General features: G+C 40.4%; 1 protein-coding gene across 5 annotated transcripts in view; it reads right to left on the reverse strand.

Annotated features, from left to right (window-relative positions):
* The window catches only part of Cd44 (CD44 molecule (IN blood group)), an 85,734-nt gene that overhangs the window by 23,168 nt on the left and 39,212 nt on the right, over positions 1-23,354 (reverse strand). For 2 of the 5 annotated variants that reach the window (XM_076570170.1, XM_006983634.4), the window contains exons 4-5: positions 19,095-19,163; positions 16,314-16,541 (exon numbers count right to left, since the gene is read on the reverse strand). In XM_076570170.1, coding sequence (XP_076426285.1) covers positions 16,314-16,541; positions 19,095-19,163 — 297 coding nt within the window. Of the gene's footprint in view, positions 1-1,494; positions 1,621-3,063; positions 3,193-5,907; positions 6,025-6,494; positions 6,609-8,971; positions 9,098-10,483; positions 10,601-12,475; positions 12,602-16,313; positions 16,542-19,094; positions 19,164-23,354 lie in introns of all 5 variants that reach the window. The other 3 variants (XM_042275813.2, XM_076570168.1, XM_076570169.1) reach the window with 3 other exon arrangements.

Consider the following 23,354-nt stretch of genomic DNA (forward strand, 5'->3'; position numbering starts at 1 on the left):
TTTTTTTAGTGTTCATTATTGAAAATATGAATTTTTTATCCATTACTGACTCATGCTGTCAGATCTATTGTGCTGTTAAATATTTTCTTTTGTCTGCTGACTTGTAAGTTTCTTTCAAGCATGAATATGAATTATACATCCTTGTGTCTCCATGATGTCTTACACATCTAGTGCATATCTCACATAACATACATGCTGTTAGTGGGGTATCTGTTCACTAATATTAAGATAAGATAGAGTTTCTTTAAAAAGGAAACTACAGAAGTTTTTGGATTTACTTTGGAGATAAATGTGTAGTGATCCAACATGGAGATATTATATATATATATATATATATATATATATATATATATATATATATGAATGTATTTCAGTCAGATATGTGTAGAGCATATGGCTGGCAATTTATATCCAGAAAATACATTTAAATGAAAATTCTCTGAAAAAAAAAAGCTCTGTATTGGTTTTTGGAATGTTACATTTTTTGTCATAAGGATATTTTGTTTAAAAAAAGAGTCATTCTACTCATGAGTGTAGTAGAGCCACACAATCTTCTACTTGTTGAGTCCTGAGAACACAGAGTCTAGCAGTTCTTCAGGTTTCTCTCAAGCAGCTTGCTGCTATCCCAGCAAAGGAAAATTGCTTTCAAGTATAGAAACTAGTCAAATAATTCACAACCTTCCTTTCTTGCAAAACTACAACTACTATCTTTTGCTTTCTCCTTCTCAATGGCTTGTGTGTAAAGAAGAATGAAAGGCAATAGGAAAATAGGAGTTTTGTCTCATGTACAAGTTGTCTATCCATTAAGTTCACAGCCATTCAAGGAGGGCCAAAAGTGGTCTAAATGCTAAATCCTTCAATATCACATTATCTCTAAATGAGGCAAAAATAAATAACTTTAAAGTTTTCTGAGTCATTATGCTGTTTATTTACATTAACTACTCACCATTTTTTTCCACCACTTAGATTTGTCTATGAAAACCAAAATTTATCTTTAAATCTATAGTGGAGACAGTCACTGAATCCATTATTTATTGTTTCTTTTGAAATCTTTGTACTTAAAAAGGAAAGGAATCTTAAGACTATCCCGTCCTTAGCTGGACATGATAGTACATGCAATCCCAGCACTCAGGAAACTGAAGCAGGAGGATCATCAAGAACTGATGACCAGCTTGGGCTCTGTAGTAAAACCAACTTAAAATAAGAAACAATCCACCTCTCCCTTAGGATAAGTAACTTCCACTCTTATTAGCCTAAGACTGACTATTCTTTAATCTTCCTGCCAAATTCTTCACTGTCTAACTAGAACTTTGTATGTAGAGGGATGTGCCTATCCACTCTTTACCAACTTGTATCAGCAAATTAATTTTTGAAGGCACACAGGATGCTTAGGAAAGTAGACTGAACTAAAATCAATGGTACATTTCAGAGGGAAAAAGCATTTAGTCGAGTCTAAGAAGCATAATATATTAAAAGGTCTCAGGTGTTGTTTACCCTTCCTTTCTGTTTGGTGGTCTTGTTCCATTAGATGGGAGACCGGGTCGAAGAACTCAGTCCAGGAGACGTCCTCTTGACTCTGTGTTGTCATTCTTTGACTTGGATGGTTGCTGTGGACTGAGGCTGGTGTGACCATGCAGTTCAAACAATTGTCAAGATGTTAATTGACATTTGGGCAGGGATATATGGACTGATTTTTTTAAAAAAAGATTTTATTCTCTAGAGAAGATAATGAAAATAGCTTTCTAATACTGAGGACAAAGGGGCTGAATCAGTTTAGAGTGTTTTCCCGGGTTTGGTTTCATTTGTGCTCATTTTCTTGGTCACCAGCACGCAGGTTGGAGGAAGCATAGCATTAACAAGTGCTGTAAAGGATAGAGGATGAGTTATAGGCACCAAGGGAAGATGAAGTCATTCTCAACGCATGCTGCCACAGTCCCCTAAAGGAAGAGGCGTAAGAGCTCAAGTCCATGATGTCACTCTGAGACAAGCACATCCCACAGTGAAATGCATAATGAGCTGCTGGGGACATACAGAGGACATCAGGTAAAGGCTTCCCAAGTGATGAGCATGAGAGTGCTACTTCTCCCCAAAGCACAGATGGAGTCCATTAGAAGCATTGCCTTTTCTCAGTGAGAAACGGCATGTGGGCACATGGTTTACGCCTTTGTTTCGTCGTTCTGTGCCACTGGAGAGGCATAGGAAGAAAGATTACAATAGCATCCCCTAGAAAGAAGCACACCAAGGAACTAGTCACCACACCCGCTGCTCTGCTAGTGATTCATTTACAAGTTGCCATGCACTGCAAAGAGGTTGTGTATCAGATTGCAGATGGAAACATGGAGATAATTTTCACTTGTACCAAGTGGTCATGTGGAATTCACACTCTTTGCAGGGCAGGGTGAATCACAATGCTTCATCACTCAGACAAAAGCATCATGCACAGGAGCTTGCAGACCCAGGCTATCATCTGGCATCCTTCAGAGATGCTAAGACTCAAGTCTATTTCCCACAACCCCACAGGTCCAGAACGGAGAAGATGGCTTATTTGTTAATGTGATCAAACAGTTGTACATTTGAGGAGATATTCAAAACAGGTAAGAACAAAAGGTCAGAGGACATCACCCAGGAATCTTTCTTTTTCTTGTAATGCTTGGATCCACCCCCAACACTAGATTTCTAATAGAATTCTTTCTTATAATACTAGTATTTCACATAAACATAAGGGGAAAAAAGACTCATGTTATACAGTAAATGATTTTCAGAAAGCAGAAAGGGGGTTTTAATTAGCAAGCGTCTCTGACATTGTCTCACTACGTGATGCCGCAAACTAGATATGAAAACCATACACTTTCAGACTAGCTCTGTTTCTTCTTCTATCTGTGCCTGGCCATGTAGCTTGTTAGGAGAATTTACAGTCTGGATCTTTGTTTACTTCAATATGATGTGTTAAGAAGCTGAACACCTTGGACAATTCCTTCAGTGTCTTTTTTGTGCTGTGTTTTCAAATGCCCGGCATTGAACTCAGAAGGTCATTTCCACCCACACTGTGAAGCCCTCCATTACCAGTTGCCCCTGATGTCACATGGGAGTCTTCAGATGGTGTGGTGGGGTATGTCCCCTGCCATCCATTCTCAAACCACTGCTCCTGCTGGGTAGCTGCTTCTTCGGGGGTACTACTAGGAGCTGCCCAAGCTGTGAGGAGAATGCTGATGGTGAGCCATATTGTTCAGTTTCATAATAAACCCTCTGATATGTCTTTCTACATTAAGAGCAGTGATGGACGGGTAGGTAGATACATACATACATACATACATACATACATACATACATACATACGTACACATATAGGTACATAGATACATGATGATAGATACATGCTATATACATACATATACACATAGATAAACACATAGATACATGTGTGACAGATAGATAGACAGACAGAAAGATAGATACAGAGACAGACAACAAAAGTTAGGGGATACGCAACTAATATTCCGACAAGCAGATTCTGGAAATAAAACTTTTAATTTTCCAATCCTTTAATTTTCCAGATAGGAAAACAAGTTTCATTTGCTAAAAATCCTGTACCCAGAGTAGCATAAAGTCAGGACTAGACCCTAGCCTGTGGGTTATGATTCTAAATATTATTCTTGCTTTAATATCGTCTATGGCCTCACATATTCTGCCAGAAAGAGCTTCTGTTGGAAGAATAATCTCTGTGTTCCGATCATTTTGCAGTGGGAAATGTCTTATCTAGTAACTCACACCACTATTATAGTAGAAGACCTTTGCAAAGAGGCTGCATTTCCTATGACTGCACTCAGCAGAAACATTCTGGCATGGAAGCCATTGGGATGCCTGAGATGTTACTACACTGACCTGTCATGTGGTTGTCTAGGGTCATTTTAAAAGGCTAAAATCTCTTCTTAACAAAGCTAATTCAGCGGAAGAAAAGACGATTCTAGCCAGTTGAGGAATTATATAAATAATAACAGTATCAGACAGGCTTAACCTTTCAAGCGCTGTTTTAAAAAGGCAGCAAGATGACTGGGATAAAATCCCATCAGGCTGCTTCCTGGAAAAGTCAGAAAGCCACTGACATTTTCATCTGCAACAGCTCATAGTGAATTTCTGATTCATCAGGATAATTAGAGACTATAAATTACCAAACCAAAATAACTTTCCTAACTTACAAAATTCACTGTATCTCATTATCTTAGAAAATGACATGTGAGATTTTGAAATAGTAAATAACTTTTTAAAATGAAACTCATGCTAATTTTGCCTTTGCATTTTCCAAATCATTTCTGGGATTGACTATCCAAAGGGAGGGAGGCCCAAATCGTATTTTATTTTCCCTTAGTTAAGTCACTATCTCCCAACAAATAACAAAGGTAGAACAATCTTGAATGTAATTATTTTAAAAAGTCAACATTAAAACTGGACTGCCATGCTACCCAAAGTTTAAAGAATAAAGGAGTACACATGTGTGCTCACAAACATGCACATATGTGTACATTCACTTTATCAATTATTATGTAGATATAATGATCCTTCAAGTGCCCAACCATGCCCTGGTGTTTTCAGGATGTCAGGAGTGGGTTAGGAGAAGAGAAAACTTCCACTGCAAACCATAAGGGTTGACTCTTTTCTAGAAGTTGTAAAGTCCCCTTGATGAAATCCAGAGGTTACCAACGTGGATTTTGCAAGCATTGAGTGTAACTTCTCTTTGTTAACTGTATCTGGATTTTCAAATATCACCTAGTAATGATGCCCCACATCCATCATATTTTGACATTACATGCATTTATTCCAAGCTTCTTAAGTAGCATTCTGTTTAAGTGCAAACTGTGTTACAGTAATTGATAAGACAGCTGTTCGAACCCAGAAGGGAAACCCTGTTTCCTCTCTGTTCTTTTTTTTTTTCAACAGTCTGTTTCTTCGTTAACTCAACCCCTAATCTTTATGCATGTATCAAATCAACTAAGGTAAAGAATAGAATGCAACATTTGTCAGACATGCAGTACAATGCCCAGAACTTATTAACCCATGTCTCAAACTTTTCCTTGACTGTCTGAACATATCCATCAAACCAGGAATTCCTCAGCTCTTTGTTTCCTAAGTAGCTGTTTTTTACATTTCCCCTTTAAGAGGATTTGAAAATTGTGGTTGAGCCATAATTTTTAAAATGATACAAGATGTTATCTCAAGGATCAGTTATATTCCAAACAAGGTAGGCATCTCTCTGAGATACAGATGAAAGATGAATACATTTCCCTTTTTCTTTTTCTTTGTTTTCTTGTCCTAGATTCATAATCCAGCGGTTTTTAGAAAATCTCAGGTATTTGTCTATAAGTAGAAATAACAATAAGAGCATCAGGGCCTTTCCCACGTTGCTCTGAGTGTTTTTTGTTTTGTTTCTGTTTTTTTTTTTTAAACAAAAGGATAGCTTAGAATTTGAAAAGAAACCATATGAGCCCTGACTTTCCATCAAGGACACAGTGGTACCATTCTACCTCAGAGTAAGGAAGAGAGTGTGAGAATAAAGAAACTGGGTGCATCACAGATCTTCATCAAAGATGATTTCAAAGATCTGCCTGCTTGTGAAGCGAGCACACGCCTACCACACATTTCTGAAAACACACACCAACTGCCAAAACAGAACCATTAGGAATCATTCACACAAAACCAGCCTCTCATATTTATTTTGTAAGCATTTTGGTCTCTCAGAAAATTTGACAACTTGTCATCTTTCTTCCTTACTTTCTAAAAAATTGTGTGCAGATGTGATTCCTTTCAAGGTCTGTAGATAAATTACTTTGCAGAGAGAAAAGTTGTGGTCAACAGCTAAACAACACCTCTGCTAACTTGGGTACCAGTACTTCAGAGCATCATCCTTCTTACTTGTGCTTGTAGCATGTGGGGTCTCCTCTTCATCTTGATACTCATGGTGATTGAAAGGAGGCTGCGGTTCCTGAGTCGAGTTTTGTCCATGATCAACGGTGCTTTTTCTGTCTATATCTGTTATGATGACCGTTAAGTACACTGTGACTTTTAACCAAATAGTCTTTAATAATCCTTTACTTCCACTAAAGTACATGTTATCTACTGGTCCCATGCCTAATTACTATCTCTAAGTACTTACTCTCAATAAATCTGAGTGATTTCAGTGATCTATCCTCAGAGAAAATGAACAGGTACAAATTTTTTGATATTACTTATTATTCAACAATAACCACTTTGTCAGAGACAGTTTCATAAACCATTCACATATATTAATTTTTTATAACAAAGTGACATAAAATACCTTGTGACCAGGTAGTGTGGTTGATAAATGACTCCCATGTGGAGTTGAGTATCCTCATGAAAGTTCGCTAAGGATTTGTGATGAGACATTAATTAAATATCCCACTGCATCTGGGTGTTTGACCTTCACAGCATCATAGGCTTTGAGGGAAAGTATCATTAACAAAATGTGCATAACGCATTACCAGTCATCCTGGTGGTTGTCTGAGGTAGTACTTCTGAGTGTGAATGGCTTGGTTTCCACTGGCTCCAGTCCTGGTTCTGTTTTGTGTGGTCAGAAACCCGTGGAGTGGATGAAACTGTGACAATGATGAGTGAGGCAATTAGAAAAACGTTATTTCTGGAGCCTTGACTGCTTGCTCTGTACGTGCCACTCTTCTGTGGTCTACACGCCCGCTCATCTATACAGGGCTGCATAGATGGTTGAGTGGAAATGGAGAGAAGGGAGAGACCTTCAGCTTCATCCGCCATGTTGTTTTGTATCTCAGTGTCCTTCACATTCTCTCAGAGAATACCTTTGGGTTTAGAACATGAGATCTTCTGCATAAAATAGTTAAGGAGGTTGTAGCAGCAGGAAGAACAGCTTTGAAAATGCTAGCCCTCCACCAAGAATGACCAAAGATGTGAAGAGTTTTGCCCATCCATGCGAACTGTAGGAACCCTCTGCACCTGGAAGTCTAAGCCATTCGTTGATATCACTGGCAGGTGTCCTAGCTGTAGATCCTCAAGCTGAAGAGATTGATAGATGAGTTATAACACAGGAGTCACTATTTTGATAGCGATTTTGCTGGGGCAAAGAAATAACCACAAGAACCAAAGATTTCATGTAGATGGTCTTTGGAAAGAATTTCTGCCTTATAGAGCCATTTGGCTTAACTGCTTTTCTTCCAAATATATACCCAAAACCCATGAGATTCTCATTAAATACAGAGCATGTTGTAAGCAAGCCACCACAGCCACTGAAAGAGGACCAAGATGCATATGTTCTTAGAAAAGAGTAAGAAGTAACCAACCACCATCAGCATAGCACACTGGAAAACAAAGACATGTCAGTTCACCAATGCCCCAATATCATGCAAAATAGGAAGCTGGGGACAGAAGGGGCAAAAGGATCCATTTTGACAACAACCAGAAACTATATCTTTTGTGAAAAGGCTATTTGCAAGTTCATCTTTCTTCAAATTTTACTTTGACACCCAGATAACACAAAACCATTTTTCATGTTAAGAAAATATTTTTGAGTCATTAACCACATTTCTAATAAGCAGGAAAAAGTAGTAGTTAGCCCAAGCCTCCAGGAGAAAGAGAATCCTGTTGAATTAAAGGGCATAAGTGCTAGGAAGAAAAGTGAACTGAAACTGAATACACACTATAAAGATGAGGGGGAGGAAAACGGCATGACAACTTTATCCCCTGGAGTGTGACCATATTAACACATTTGCCAGTGGGTCTTTGAGATTGTTGTCTAAGGAAGCTACATCCCGAATCCAAAAGACAGTGTCATAGTAATGCTCAATGTGTGGGGATCTTTGGGTGCTTTTCTAAAATTCCTAAGCTCTGCAGAGTCTCCAGCCCAAGGAATACACCACTGAAGTCTGTATAGAGAAAATCTGGTTTGTCTCTAGTATTTGCTGTATTGGTGTCTCACACTCAGATGTCTTCAGTCCACAAGCTACTTTTAGATTCTGCCCTCACTAGGTGCTATTCACTTGGAAATGAAATCCTCCAATTGTAATTGGATGGATAATGCTCTTGTTGTCTAAGAGAGCTGATATAGTACTCCCAAATCCCTTCTCCAAATGTTGATTGAATCAGGTTTATGATTCTCATCTCTGTCCAGCAAAATCTTAGCTTATGACAAATTTAGGGAAATCAGGCATCGGGCAGAACAGAATATTTTTCTCTACATTCTCCCTCTTCATGTCCTTAGGAGGTTTTATAGAGCTCACAAATTGGCACGTGATTACATAGTGGCATCACTATCTGCTTTTTATTAATTAACACTGTCTTTTTAAAAGCTTAGCTGGCATTTATTCTTCCTTCTACTGTCATTCTGTCGTATTGGTGTCCAGCAAGTTGGCTGAAACTTTCTGAATTTTTTCCTTTGATTGTAACCATTTTTTTTTATTGATTAAGAAAGTTCTTGAGCTCTGGCTCCTATGTTTTAAGCCATTCTACGGCCTCCCAGACTTTCAATTCAGGTTCATGTGCAACTTTTAATTCCCATACTCCAAGTGATATTAACATCTGTCCCAGAAGTCCATGAGCCTCTTGTAGGCAAAAGTTCTGGCCTTTTCATCTTTGTGTTCCCACTATCTGGCACAGCAGGGACACAGTGAGTATCTGTTGTGGTGTTTTAATATGCCATTCCCTAGCCACACTAGAGATTAGAGATATTCTAAAAGAGCAAACATTGAAAAACAGAACAGGAAGAACACGCAGTGTCTGAAACTTCATGATGCTATTTTTCTCAACAATGTGTTTTGGTTTGCATTCACAAAATATTATTTCCTCCTCCAAAATCTCATCAGAACAAAATTAAGGTAAAATAATAGGTTCACTAATTTTTCATATCATCTGTTTCCCAAGAAAGATACTATATATCACTTAGGTCCCTTGGCAACCCTGGCATAAATGGTCTACTGTAATTGATTATTCTTACTGGTACTGGAGATAAAATCTTCATCATCATCAATGCCTGATCCAGAAAAACTGGGGTATTTTTCTGTTTCATCTTCATTTTCCTCATTTGGCTCCCAGCCTGTTGGGTTGGTATTTGACTCCGTACCTGTTGTGGTGACTTGCATTAGTAGTTGAGCTGGCTACCGAGCAACCCATTTCACCAAGGAGGAAAGTCAGGCATGGGAGGTATTATGGAGTTCCCAAGATTTTAAGAAGAAAGTGAAAGAGTAGGTTTGTATATCTGTAAATCCTCATCTCTGAAGCTAATACGTGGATCTTAAAATAAATGGCTATGATCTTTACGAGTCAACATTCTTTAAAGAGGCTAAGAATAACTATAGGTAGAGCTTATCTAAGAAGTCAAAGAAAAACACAACAAAACAGGGGCCCATGCAAAATTCCCATTGCTTTCAGATGTCTTTCTTACTATAGCTTTAGAATATTCTATTAAAGCTAGGGTGTCAGGACAAGAATAGGAAGGCTTCATGTATGCCTATTTGCTCTGTCAAGACGCTTTCAGTAAAACCCCTATGTCAAGTTCTAAAATTCCATAGTTACAATCATATTTTTAAAATTCAATTGTTTTCTTTTATTCTTACTTCTTATCAGGGTTCATTGGTTATATGAAGTGAGGGGTTTCATTTTGACATTTCTAAAAAGGTACATGCAGTTTCTCAGTCTTTATCTTTCTTTGGATCCTGTGTCCCCAATGCGAATAGAAAGACCACTGTTCATCCTCAGTAAAATTTCCCATAGAGGAAAAAAATGTCAGCTAACAGAAATGTTCTTGCCATTTATTAATCAACCAAAAAGGGGTTCAAAGAGGCCAATGACTGTGGCCCGCAGTCCAGATTTTGAGAATTTCTCACTTTCAATTTTTGGATGCTGCTTTAAAAAAGAAAATGGAAACCTTGGACCTCTTCTCAGCAGTTACTGCAAAGGTGTCTCTTTACTAAAAAGGATTCTTCTAACTTTTGGAAGTGATTCAAGCTACCTTACGTGATCACCATATGGTTTTCTTATTATTGGTGTTCAACTCAAGACTAAATCAATGATAAAAACCCTCTATATTTGAGTACCCATGCCTATGTTATTTTACATTCTCATAAAAAGTTTTTTATTTTGGTAATTTGACATAATAAATAAATAAATAAATAAATAAATAAATAAATAAATAAATAAATAAAAGATCCCAGACAATCTTTTAGGGTTGAAATGTTCTGTTATCACCAAAAACTTGCCCCACTTCCCAATTTTCTAATTAACTTTATCCTAGGCTGTATTGATGATTCCAATAAAGTATAGAGAAGAAAAACCATGTATTAGTGATATTAAAACAACATAAAGATACCAGAGTTCATGACCCTTCCTAAACTGACACGTACATTTATTAAGACAGAATGGCATTTAGACTTTAACCACACCCCATAGGTTAATGAGAATTATTAAAGGCTGTCAAGCAGGCATATGATACATATCTGTATCTCATTACCAGGCATCTTCGTTGTTGTATGAAGATGACTCTTGGACTCTGATGGTTGAAAAAACCATGAAAACCAGTTCTGGGCTTCTTGCCTCTTAGGCGGTGTTTCAGGGGTGGTCATCAAGGCTGTTGTAACCATGATTGAATTGATTGTTGAAATGTTAATTATCAGTTCCTAAGAAATAGCATGGCAAATGTTTTCACTCTCTCCCTACCCAGAGACTCATCTTCTCTTGACATTGGTAGTAGAAAGAAGGGGGAGGAAAGAGAGAGAAGAAGTTCTGTTTCTTTCAGGAGCCCAAACAGAAGTCCATAGAATGTCAGAGGTGGAGGGCCTTAAATATCAAGTGGTTCATGTTTCCATCTTAATATAAAGAACCTGTGCCAGATATTTGTCTGAAATCCAGTTGGCAACAGAGAAGTCTCAAAAATTGCATGAGAATTATCTAGAGTTTCAGTCTATAAAATAGAACAAGAATGTTCTTTTAAAAACTAGAATTAAAATATCAGGTGATATTTTAAATAACTTAATATTGAACTAAACAATTTAAGATCCTCTCCAAATCTGAGCATTTGTGATTTAGTGGCCAGCTCTTAGGAACCCACGTCCTTTGATATTCTTCACAATTGAAGGTGGCCAACCAATATCATTCCCAGGAGTTTAGGGGATGATATTCTCCTGGAAGTCACAGGCACGTAACCCCATGAATCCCAAAAGCAAGCGAGAATGGGACGAGTAGAGGGGCACAGAAGAAGATGTCTTCCCACCGTTTTCCAAGGAGGGTGCAGAGAGTTTGCCCATAACCATTTTCATGTCAACACTGTACTTTGCAAGAAAGAGTAGTCCATCTTGAGTTCCATTTTTAGAAAATAGTATAATGTACCAAGAAAAACAGGGAGAAATGAAGGGACCCAATGACTCCACCAATATCAAAGCAACAGTCTTGATTTGAACACTCCCAAAGGATGTCAATTACGTCATTGCGATACACATAGGAATATAAAATAACAGGAAACCAAAAGACAAGGATAAGTTTAAACAGAGAAAGCTGGAGCCATCAGTAAGTTTCCAAATACAACAATCAATGAAATTTCTTTTGCCAGCTATCAAGAAAGCTGAGAAACAATCCAAGAAGAAACACTGCCACAGAACCCTTCCATTCACACTCTTTGTCCTATGAAGGTGCATCATACATGTCAGCATAACAAACAGCAAGCATTTTTCTTACCCTGCCATCTCTTCCCTACACCCACTCACCTCACCATACTAATCCCTGTAATGTGCTAAGCACAGCAGGAACATCAGCAGAGTTTCCTTACATGATTGTTTGTGGAAAGAAAGACATAGTTCACCAGTTAAGACACTCATAAGGTGAGCAACTGAATAAGGCCATTTTTCCATTTTTATGACACCCTGTCTGCAGGGAGAATGCATATTTAGAAATATGGCCATATTATCTGCCCATATAAGTTAATAAAAGAAGAAATCCCTATTTCCTCCCATTATTATAGACTGATTCCCTTTCTCAACACCCCAGGTAAAACTGCCAAGTCAAAATACCTGAGAGTTAATGACCAAGTGTCTCCAGAGCTTACTTGTGACCCTTACATGATGTTATAAAGCAACAGGTCATTGTCATTTCTTAGAACTTTTTCATAAAAGGTTTTCAGTGTCCAAAGAATAAAAAAAAAGTTTATGCTTCTTATTCATGGATCAGTACTTCTCTCTTTTATTGATATGATTATTTGGTCAGTAGATGTCTTTCTGGAGGTCACCTCATGAATGACTCTCCTAGTTGTAGGAAAAATAATCTGATTCTATATTTCATGTTGCCAAATGAAAATAGGGCATTTAGGAGACACTAGATCCACAGGTCTCTGTGGCCACTGAATGATATCAGAACGTGATGCCAGCAAGGATGCTGTCTGGATATGATAATGAACACCCATCCTTAATACCTCATTGAAGACAGGTGGCAAGCAAAAGACACGGTAGTTTACCTGTAGTTGCTGTCGTGGTGGGCTCCTGAGTCTGAGTCGTGGATTGTGAATTACCAAACCAAAACCATATCCAATTATTTTGTTTCTGAGATGCTGCGTGGCTGTTTGAGTGCACAGTTGAGGCAACTAGATTAATTATGAAAATATCATTTAGTGAGATTCCCCTGTACTCTATAAAACCTGTACTCTGTCCTGTATAGATATCTCTATTTATTATAGAATGAGGATTTTAAAAAGGGAAGTTAAGGTCCACTTTTATCTTTCCAGCCTCCTAACATTTCACAAAATCTTAGGACAGCATTTTGAAAAAGGCAGATTTGGGCATCAATTCAGTGCTTCTTGGTCTTCTATTCAAATTCTGCCAAATCACAACCAGAGAAAACTCAAGCAGCAAAGTAATGGTGATGGGGAAAGAGTTGTTCTACTGATGGCCTTGTTCAGCCATGATCTGGAGGTCTTCAGTGTAGCCCAGCTTACAGTGACTTCCGTTCTTGAATCTTCAGAGGGTGTTTGAGGATGTCTGCATCTTTTCTGTCTGTTCAGCACTGTACCCAGGTAGCCTGTGACAACTGCCATTTCTAAGCTCCACCCACACTCATCAAACACAAGTTAAACTTCACAGTTGGGCAAGAATTCTGTAAAAGGTGTGTATTTAAAATGCTGTCACTAGATGAAAGTTTCTTCAGTACCTATCTATGTATCTCTTTCCCACACAGAATTGACAGAAGCAAAGAACTGTTGAACTCTATTCAAGTTAGAGAAAGGATAAAAAGAACATTTGTTAATTAAAAAAAAAAGTCTTTCATCTGACTTTCAAGTTGGACTGGGTTTTAGAATGTTCCTCCATAGAAACAAAATGGCAGATGCCATTGGGATGAATGTCTAAATCAGCTGGGGCTTTTAAAAAAATGTTTTAAATCAAACACCTCTCTGAAAGTCTGTGGTCTTCTCATACTGCAGGTGGTTCCTTCATACCATGGAGAACCTACTGGATCCCATGTGAACTCCAGTTTAGAACCAGGACATCACAGATGCCAAAGATCACATTAGTGAGAGCAGAGATAGAAGTTACCCACAACGCCCCCAGTAAGGCACCCACAAGAGTCTACAGACTTCCCACTATCAAAAAATGGCACTAAAGATGCTTAGTTTCCGGCCATCACCATGAAGTACCCTGGAGAAAAGCAGCTAACCCAGAAATGGCCATGCAGAAGACAAAGGAGCATTATTTCCATCTTCCTAAATAGAGTTGTGTGAGAGGAGACAATGAAAGAAGTGTCAGCCCAGCTATCAGTTTCCAATTTGCCCCACCCAACTAAGGTCATTTGAGACAGAAAACAAATTACTCATTTGACACCCAGAAGACAGGAAGTAGAGCTGTCCAAGGCAGGAACCTATTTCTAAATTAGTTCAGGCTCCTTGATTCCGGAGAATTCCAGATGACCAATAAGAAAGGGCCGATGACACACCTCCAGGCAGACTCTTCCAAAAATAACATTTATAATTAACAGCCAGTGGGAAAACCCAAGGCTACAGAGCCTGTTGTTCTTGCTAGCTTTCCCTGTGGCCACCCACTGAGCACCCTTGAGGAAGGAATGAGCTGGTTAAGCCAAACACAGCTTCTTCCTTGTCTGCAGCCAGCCTGGCTCTCGACCTCTGCCCTGCTGCATGCTAATCTGCATCCACTCCCTCTCACTATGTCTCAACCCTCCGCCCAACAGTGATAAGTAAGCCCGTGGGAAGCTCCTCTTTGGACTCAGAAAGGAGGATTCTACTCAAAAGGCTTATCAGTGCCAACTCTGGCAAGCCACATGCTACATCCAAGTAAACTTACCCTGGTGGGCAAATTAGCCTCTCTTCCTTGCCCATTAAAAGGAACTGTGCTACATGCTCTGTAAAAATGAAAGCAAAATTCCTTTTCCCTCAAATCCTGAGCTATGTTTTTGCTAAGCTTCACACACTCCTTTCCTTTGATTTCTGAGCTAGGATGTTGTAGCCACGAAGGTGGATCCACCTCTGACCCCCATAAACTAGAGCAGTGTCTGGAGCAGAGAAGACACACAATGTGGAGTGAATGGATGAAAACCTCACTCACCCTGGCTTCTCTTTTGACAGAGGATAAATGACCTGGGAGGGTGTGGGATGCTTGAAAGGATATGCCTTCTGTGAACTGACGGAGTCTGTGTACTCGTGCATGTGTGGAGGCCAGAGGTTGACATAAAGATGTTTGCCTCAATTACTTTCTACCTTAGTTTTTAGATAGGATCTCTCACTGAACCTGGAGCTCATTGATTTGGCTAGACTAGCTGGCCAGCAAGTTGGGGGCTTCTCCTGTCTCTGTCCCCCTAGTATGATGATTGCAAGTGCGTGCTGTCATGATCACATTTTTATGTGGATGCTGAGGATAAAAAACCCCAGGTCCTCAAGCTTGCAAAGCAAGTACTTTACCCATTGAGCTATCTCTAAGCCTGCAGAATTTGATGGGGAATTTTTTTGGACAGACTTCAAAGAATTTTCTGGGAATACTAGAATCCTGCACCTGTTCACATCACCCTTTCCCCTCACTCAGCAACCTGATAACAGAATTGAAAACACTGCTGAGTGAGTCCAGCTTACATCAGAGTGCTGTGGAGGCTTCCTGGCTTCTGAGTGACTTCTGAGTGACTGAGTCAAAAGGGCCTTGTCTTGAATATTCACAAGTCAGTACATTCCTGCCCAACCATGAAAAAGGCAGAGTCCACCCTTGGTGAGTTGCAGCCAGGAACTGAGAAAATCCACACCATACTAGGATACCCAGTGAAGACGTAGTTACCCTTTTTGGTTTGAATAATCCTCCACAGAGGGAGCCCAGCCAACTGAAACCCCGTTCTGAAACAAGCAACAGAGGAAGTACAGAGAGGGGAATGGAGGCGATAAGGAGCTCTGAGCACCTTTCTAACAGAGCCCGGCTGCACAAACCCAAAGTCATCCAATGCAGCACACACGTACAGCCTTCCTCTGCTCTCACCCGCACACACCCAAAGAGCACTGGGATCTTCCCTAACAGATGGCAATCTAGAACTCTGCACCCCACAAAGGTGCCCAGAAACCCCCTCCCACCACCGGGAGCTTGACCATGCTCCAGTGACTGTATGGACAACAAATAGTGGGTTTGGTATATTTTTTCTTTTTTTTCTTCTTATTGGGGGGGAGGTTATTAAGGTGGAGGGTTGGACCTGGGAGGACTGGGAAGTGCGTGTGATTGGGGTGCATGATGTGAAATTCCCAAAGAATCAATAAAAGTATGTGTGAAAAAAGAAAACCCTTCACATTTTGTTTCCTTAGACCAAAAACAAAGGAATGGTTTAGAAAATTCTGGTTAAGGAATATGACTGGTTATTATGCAATCAGAACTGTGAGGGGGAAAAAAATCAGGTTAAAACATAGGATTTTAAGACAAGGTTATAAAAGGAAGCTGTGGAGCGGAGTGCTCAGTCCGCAGCCCTAACTTTAGTAGAACCGTCTTAGCATAGTGAAAGACAACAAGAGTGAGACAAGCAGCACTGAAGCTTCTTTCTGGAAGACGTCTGAGGCATTGCTCAGTCACCAGGAGGAAGAGAAAAGAAGCACCTCCCCGAGGTGCCACCCCTTAGCCCAAGAGAGGAACTGCAGAACTGAATCTGGAGGAAACGTGAGGAAGAGTAGACGCACACTGATGACCAGGAGCCCGACTCCCCACATGAGATCACCCAGATCTAGATGTCTAGGGAGGACCGGAAACAAACACTGCTTAGGAGGGTCATTGGTGTTTAGTCTAAGAACCGCTATAGGAAAAACACAGTGATTCCCTTCTTCTTACTGGTGGCCGGGGTGCTCCTGATGGAGAAGGGATCATCCTGGTCTCCATCTCCAGTTGGGGATTCAGTGGGAAGGTAGGTGTGGAAGACATAGCCTCCTGGGGTGCTCTTCTCACTGGAGAACCCACTGCTGACATCATCATCCGTAGAATTTGCAGCATCGATGTCTTCTTGGTGTTTTCTATACTCGCCCTTCTTGCTGTAGCGGGTACCGTCACGGTTGACAATAGCTGAAGGAGACAGAGAGGCACCTTCAGCACTTCGCGGCTGACATATCTTGAGTATGGGAAAGACAGTGGATTGTCGTATAGCATGACTTTGAAGCTATTGTCTTTTGCTTAAAAACATCTGTCTGTCTAGTGCTGAGATAGAGTGGGTGAGATGCTCTGAAAAACGGGGAAGAGAAAGTTGAGGTACTAAGGAGTCCCCACATTTGAATCTGAGCTTTGGATAGCTCTAGACAAGGTAACCCTGGGAGCTTCAGTTTCTTCACTGGTAAAGGAATGGCACTTTGCCTTCTGCCTGGGGTCATGTGATACGTTGTGATTAGCATCCAGCATAGTAGTTAAAATAACTGGAGCCTCCATTGGTGACAACTCTCCCGCCCTATACAGTCCCTTCTGAAATATGTGCAAATTTTGTTACTGTTAATTCCATCCATCTCCAGAAAGGGTCTGAAATAGCAGTTGTATAGCTTCCACAAAGAAGACAGAATTACACTCCATTAGAGAGATTCTTTCCAAGGGGGAGCTCTTGTCAGTTTAAGCAAACCCCTACATCTGGCTAGAAAACTGGATTGTCTAAATATTGCTAGGGCTTCAATCATCCTCAAGGAAATTAAACCTTAAAATTAGCACACACACACACACACACACACACACACACACACACACACACACACCAGAATCTTTGGTTTGCTAAACCAAAGTTGGCCAGAGCTACTTTGTGTGCACTTCTCTGGGATTATTTTCTGCTGAATTGCATGGATGGTACCAAGGATTCCTTTTGTTTCACTTATCTAGCTTGCTTAAATGAAACTATTAGTAAAACAAATGTTGGAAAACATTCCAAGGTCTCAATCACCCTGATAATGTCTGCAGAGAAAGATCTGATAAGATTACTGACTGCCAATGACTGCATTTTCTGTTGAACTTCAAGGCAGGGCAATTAATACTGCCTTATCATTTTAAAAAACTTTATCTATGTAATATTTGTGTGTGTGCACCTGTATGAGTTTATGTGCACCATGTGTGTGCAGGAACCCAGAGGCTAGAAGTGAGTGTTCGATCTTCTTGAACTGGGGAGTTGTAACATTCATGTTGGTGCTGGGAACTGAACCCAGGTTCTATGCAAAAGCAGTTAGTGCTCTCAACACTGAGCAGCCATCTTTCCATCCCCAGATAATTTATAAAGAATGGAGGTTTATTTTGCTTATGGCCCTTGAGTCTAGGCTGAGAAGTTCAAGAACACCACCTGCTGAGGGTCTTCTTATTGTCTGCCGTCGCATGGCAGAGAGCATCATGTGGTAAGACAGCTCAGGCCTCTCTTCCTCACCTTATAAAGCTGCTGATGTCATCAAGCCTCACCTTCTTTACTCCATCCAAACCTACCTACTACTTCTCAAGAATCTCAACCTCAATTACTATTATGGTGTGTCACTGGGAGTTATGTTTCTAACACACAAACTCTTGGGGTAGACATAATCAAACCACAGTATCAAACTTACAGAAATCTGGACTTGGGAGGAAATTTTCAGGAACCATAGGAATCAAGCATTTCTTAAGCATCTGATATGGGCCAGGCACACATGAGACATGTTAGAGTTGCATGACAATTCTTACATGTTGTATCTTATACATAAGAGAAAACTGAAGCTCAGGAATAGCTGCTGCTCTAATATCACATGGTAGCTGTTGGGATGTGAGGCATCCTCTGACTCCGACAAGGCACAGGCCAAGTGAGAGGCTGAATTTACAAAGTCCAGGGAGCACTCATCCCAGTACCACTGCCACTGTGTCCACACATTCTGCTGGGGTCTGGCTCCAAGGAAGCAGAAATAAGCCTTTCTCAACAATGCTCTTCTTCCCAATGAGAGAAGAAGCAAAATCACTAGGGTTTATAAGTTAACCTGTTGGGAAGTTCTGATGAGTGTTTTCCAACTTCTAAATTGGTACATGCAATTTTCTATAGATGATCTGAGGTGGGTATGGTATAAGAGATATTGAAACACATAGCAGGAAGCTTGTGGCCTTCATCAGCATGTACTTAGTTATATCAACAAGAAAATTCCCATGGGGGTGTCTCCATCCCTGAGACTGCTGGAACTTGCTCTGTTAGACAGAGTGTGGCTCAGGTGAGTCTTCCATAGCTAGAAGTTGAAAACTATTATCCACCTTATCTTATACTTCAAATGTTCTTTAAGGTTATCTTTAACTTATGACAAGTGCTGTTAGTTTTCCATTTGCATGTTCTTTGGAAAAACAAATGCATTTTATGGAGGAGAAGGGAATGATCAAGTAAATGATGGTGCTGTGGAGTACACAGACGGGTTCCCAATGTGGGAAAGTGGTTTTCAAGTGACTGATGTCTCAGGAATGGGGCACTGGAGTCAATCAGAGAACAGTGTCAAGCCAACATGGGAAAGAGAATGGGGTGTGGAATCACAGTCATTCTCCCCTTAGAGAAACAACGTCATAGCCAACTTGAATGGTAACAGTGGAGAACACACCAGATGCCCTTCCCAAGGGTGAGACAAACCACCCGAAACTAGAAGGGGTACGTACTTATGGTGACTTGTCCTTCGAAGGAACTTGGTAGGTCTGTGACAGATGTACAGTCTTCTCCAAGGGGAGCTATGGGAAGGACAAAAGAAAAAAAGCTTGAAATAAAAATAAATAATTAAAACCAACCTCACAGCTAATGTGTCCCCTTCATCAGTTAGACCAGAGTTTTACTCCAATTTATCCTAAATAACTTTCTTGGTAAACCTATGAGGAGCTTTTCTACCCTACCTAATGTGTTTTTACAATCTTATTTAACTTCAAAAGTTCCAGTAAACTTATATTCCTACCCTAGCAATATCACTCACTAAGACACACACGTGTTCTAGGACAAGTGTGTTCACAACTGTAATCCCAGAGCTGGGGAAATAGACTGGGCTATACAAGGACAGAGGAAGGTATGCATTCTATATCTGGCTTTGTGGAGTCTGATGTTTCATGTTCAATTAGGAATAAGACAGACATGGCCATCCTCTAATTAAGCATACTATCAAAGAGGATTCTAAAACCCTTTTCAATTGAAAAAGAAATTTGTAATCATGGTGAAAACAGTTACAGTGAAAGCATGTATAGACTATCATGAAGAATGACTTGTAATCCCAGATACCAACATAGATGATGGGAAACTATAGTGAACACATATGATTGACATGAACATCAAAAGACTATGAAGATTAAAATAGCCCTAACCAATGAATTTACCTGATAATCAAACTAGTTAGTAACCAACAAATTCCCAGTCTTTCATTAAAGGATTAATGGCTTCATTAATTTGGCTGATATTTATGAGTGCCTCCTCCATGGGCTGGGCTTCCCAGCATGCAGCTGGGGCTGGCCACCTTGGCATGGGCACCCATGCTCCTTGGCATATAACACTTGGCTGATTTTTTCTTTATCTTTATCTTCTACTCTCACCTCTCCCTTAGGATTCCATGCTATGACTTGGGCCACCTGGTCCCAGGTGTTTCTAGAAGCTTTCTGGCCAATACTGCCCGACACCCTCAAAGGTAGGGCTTTGACTCAAAGGTCCTGACTTTGTGTTATTTCTTGAATTTTAAAGGCAGACGACAGCAACTTAACCTGCCACCCCTGAGTCATGCCCAGATGCTTAGTCAGTGAGTGTGGAGCTCTTGAACTTCAGAGAGCTATAGAGTGGTGTTGCTTGGACGCAAAGGTTGGTTCCATTTGTGTGCCATAGGGCTACCCCCTTCATTTGTTTTTCTGAGGCATGGGCTATTCTTACTCTCATAATCCTCCTGCCTAAACATCGTAAGTGCCGGGCTTACAAGAGTGTCGCTATCACATTCAACTGCATAACAGCTTTTAGGGTGTGCATGTCTGCTTAAATGTCAGATGACAGTTTTTTATGTTGGTTTCTTCTGGAGTTGCTTTCAGACAAAGAGAAAAGAAGAACGAAATTGATGGGAGGGTGGATGCATGCTCACATGCATGGAGGTTTGGAGGGGCAGGGGCAGAAAACTGCACCAGCTATCACAAGGAGGGCAGGTCCCAAGCATTTTTAAGTTCCCTGTCATAAACTGTTGCACACTCATAACACAGGCAGAAACAGAACCTGGGCAGACAGGTCGTGGTTGTTTCTCAGTTACTAGAAACACCTTTTGCTAAATATAAAGAGACTGGTTTTTTATTCAGTCGGTCGTTTGAAAGCAAAATGGCTGTAGACATTCAACAGGAGGAGAGTAAGAGTGAGTTTTAGGAAAAGTATTCTTGCAAAAGTTGCTGTGAAAAAAAATTCATAAAGAGAACCTTTAAAAAAGCCACCAATGGTGAGGCCAGTATTCCACCTTCCTGCTCCCTGTCACCGTCGCATATCACCTTTTCATTTCTTCTTCATGTGCACTGTGATCTAAAATTCTCTTGCTCATTTTACTTTCATATAAATCTCACACCACCCACCTCCTGCTTTCCACCCCACCACAGAGATGCATGGGCTCTACAGAATGGGTAATAAGTTCATCTGCGTGGGCCAGGACATTGCCTGAAAACAGAGACACAGCGCATATTGTCAGGAAAGGGAGGAAATATCCTAATTCTCCAAGAAAGCACACCTAAGATGCTATCTCCAAAAATGGTCCACAGACATCAACAGCTCCAGAAGCCTGTGGATAAGCCAGGGAAGTGATGCGTTGAGTAGTTACTAAAATGTTAATTGATTCTTTCAAAGGGCCACTCAGCATTTGCAGGTCAGGTCACAGAAGAAAAGAGCAGGCGAAGGTGAGCCTGCTTCTAGATCTTATTCTTAGGAATTTACAAGATTGTCAAATATGACATTTCTCTAGCCCTTTATTCCTTAAAAATATTCTTCAAAACCCCCTTATTTGACAACGTAGCTACTGGAGAGATATGGGAGGTACCTACTTTCTTTGTCTCAGGGCTGAGTCAATCTATGAGATGTCTCTGGTATCTGGATGTGAACCCCCCCCCCCCACCCCCCAGAAATGGGCCTGTGAGTTTCCAGGAGTGAAGTTGTAATGAGGTGGGCATGTCAACAACACTGAGGCTAGTCTGACAATGATAAGAGTGTGTTCCCACGGAGCCTCTTCATGCTCCATTTACCTAAAATTTCATACAAAGGTCAAATCTTGCCGGGATGCCAAGATGCATGGTGACCCAAATATGCAGTTAACATATTCATGCCCGTGTCCACTCATGTGACCTCATTAGATGGAGCTTCACTCTCTTGAGCAATGCACTGCTGTGAGTGTCCCTGAGCACAGGGACTTGTCACAGAAATACTAAACCGGGTTTCCCCAGGGCTGTATTCTCAGAAAGCTTGACTCCACTGGCTCCAAAGGCCTAAGATAATAATTATTTAGTCTAGATGCCAATCTCTGGATGCCAGGCAGAAAGGGAGCCTCCTCTGGGCCTGATACCTTATAGGTGTTCCATGAGTAAGTTTCCCAAACAATTCTCAGGTAAATGAGTGAATGGACATATCACAAATATAAAATCTGCTCCTTAACTCTACCCTAAGAAGAGAATGAGACATCTTATGGAAAACAAGCTTTGAAACATGGGCTTGAATCAGTCAACTTTGTTCCTTCTCTAGAAGTCACAAGTCTCATTCACATTGGACCTTAGATACATGTGGCAGAAAAAATAAATCACAAAGTCTTTTTTCCTGGGGGCTGCCTTATTTTTCATTGGGAAGTCACAGAAATATGGGTTTTAAGCTTGTAGAAATTATATACTATGGTATTGCTGGCTCTTCTCTCTGTTGCTGGTTTACAGGGCTCTCTCCCCTGGGACCTCCTGGTCGCAGTCCCTAGGCTAGGTATAATCTAAGATTCTTCCCAAGACATTCTTGGCAGCAAGCTGGAAGCTGCCAGGATCTTCACTTCATGTGCCAGGATGTGAAATATGCTTATCCCCAGCCACATTTATTCCTGCCTCGCCTTTCTGTATTTTCTGTTTTATTGCTTCAAGAAGATTGCTAATTCCTTTAAAAGAAGAAGCACACTTTCTGGCTCTTTCTTACCTCAATTTACTTAGCACAATAGTGTGTCGATGTTACTAATAAATAGATATTGTCTTTGAACTTAAAGAAAATTACAAAAGCTTATCAACCTAGAGTTCATGTAGAAAACAGAAAAAAAATGAAAAGTAGTATTATTTTTAAACTTTACTACTTTTAACACAGTCACTTTGGGATGAAGAAGATCGCTAGCATTTCTCATGGTTTGCAACTGAACAAACCCCTGCTTCTCTAAGGAGATGAGTGTTTATCAATACTGTTTACCCCTGTGCTGAGGATGGACCCAAACTCAGGGGCACCGTGAAGGATAGGAAGAAAAGCTGCAGTAGCTGTTTGCCTGGATGGCTTTGATTCCTGGCCATAAAACAGTATGTGCTTTTGCCTGTTTCAATTAAAATTCTCAGAGCCTTAACTCAAAGTGACACCAACTTGTAAACCAGCCGAGACAGTGTGGGAACACAGCTGTGTGATTTATTGCATACATTCACTGAACAAGATTCAGCAGGAGAAGCAAAATCCAAATCCAAAGACTGTGAGCAGTTGGCAGGATCACACCAAGCTGAGTCTTTGCCACCTGGTCAACCCCTTTACTCCTGACCTCTTGGACAAAGATGGAAGACCTTAACCCAGGGTGTTCTATACCTACTTCCTGTTTATCCATCTGAGCTTTGATTCACTATATTGAGTATGGACAGTGCCCTGTATAGTTTCTGGTGGACTTCTCCATTTTGATGAAACTCCCTGTATGTGTTTTGTTCATATGACAG

The sequence above is a fragment of the Peromyscus maniculatus genome, chromosome 4, assembly GCF_049852395.1.
Source record: "Peromyscus maniculatus bairdii isolate BWxNUB_F1_BW_parent chromosome 4, HU_Pman_BW_mat_3.1, whole genome shotgun sequence".
NCBI classification, from domain to species: domain Eukaryota; kingdom Metazoa; phylum Chordata; class Mammalia; order Rodentia; family Cricetidae; genus Peromyscus; species Peromyscus maniculatus.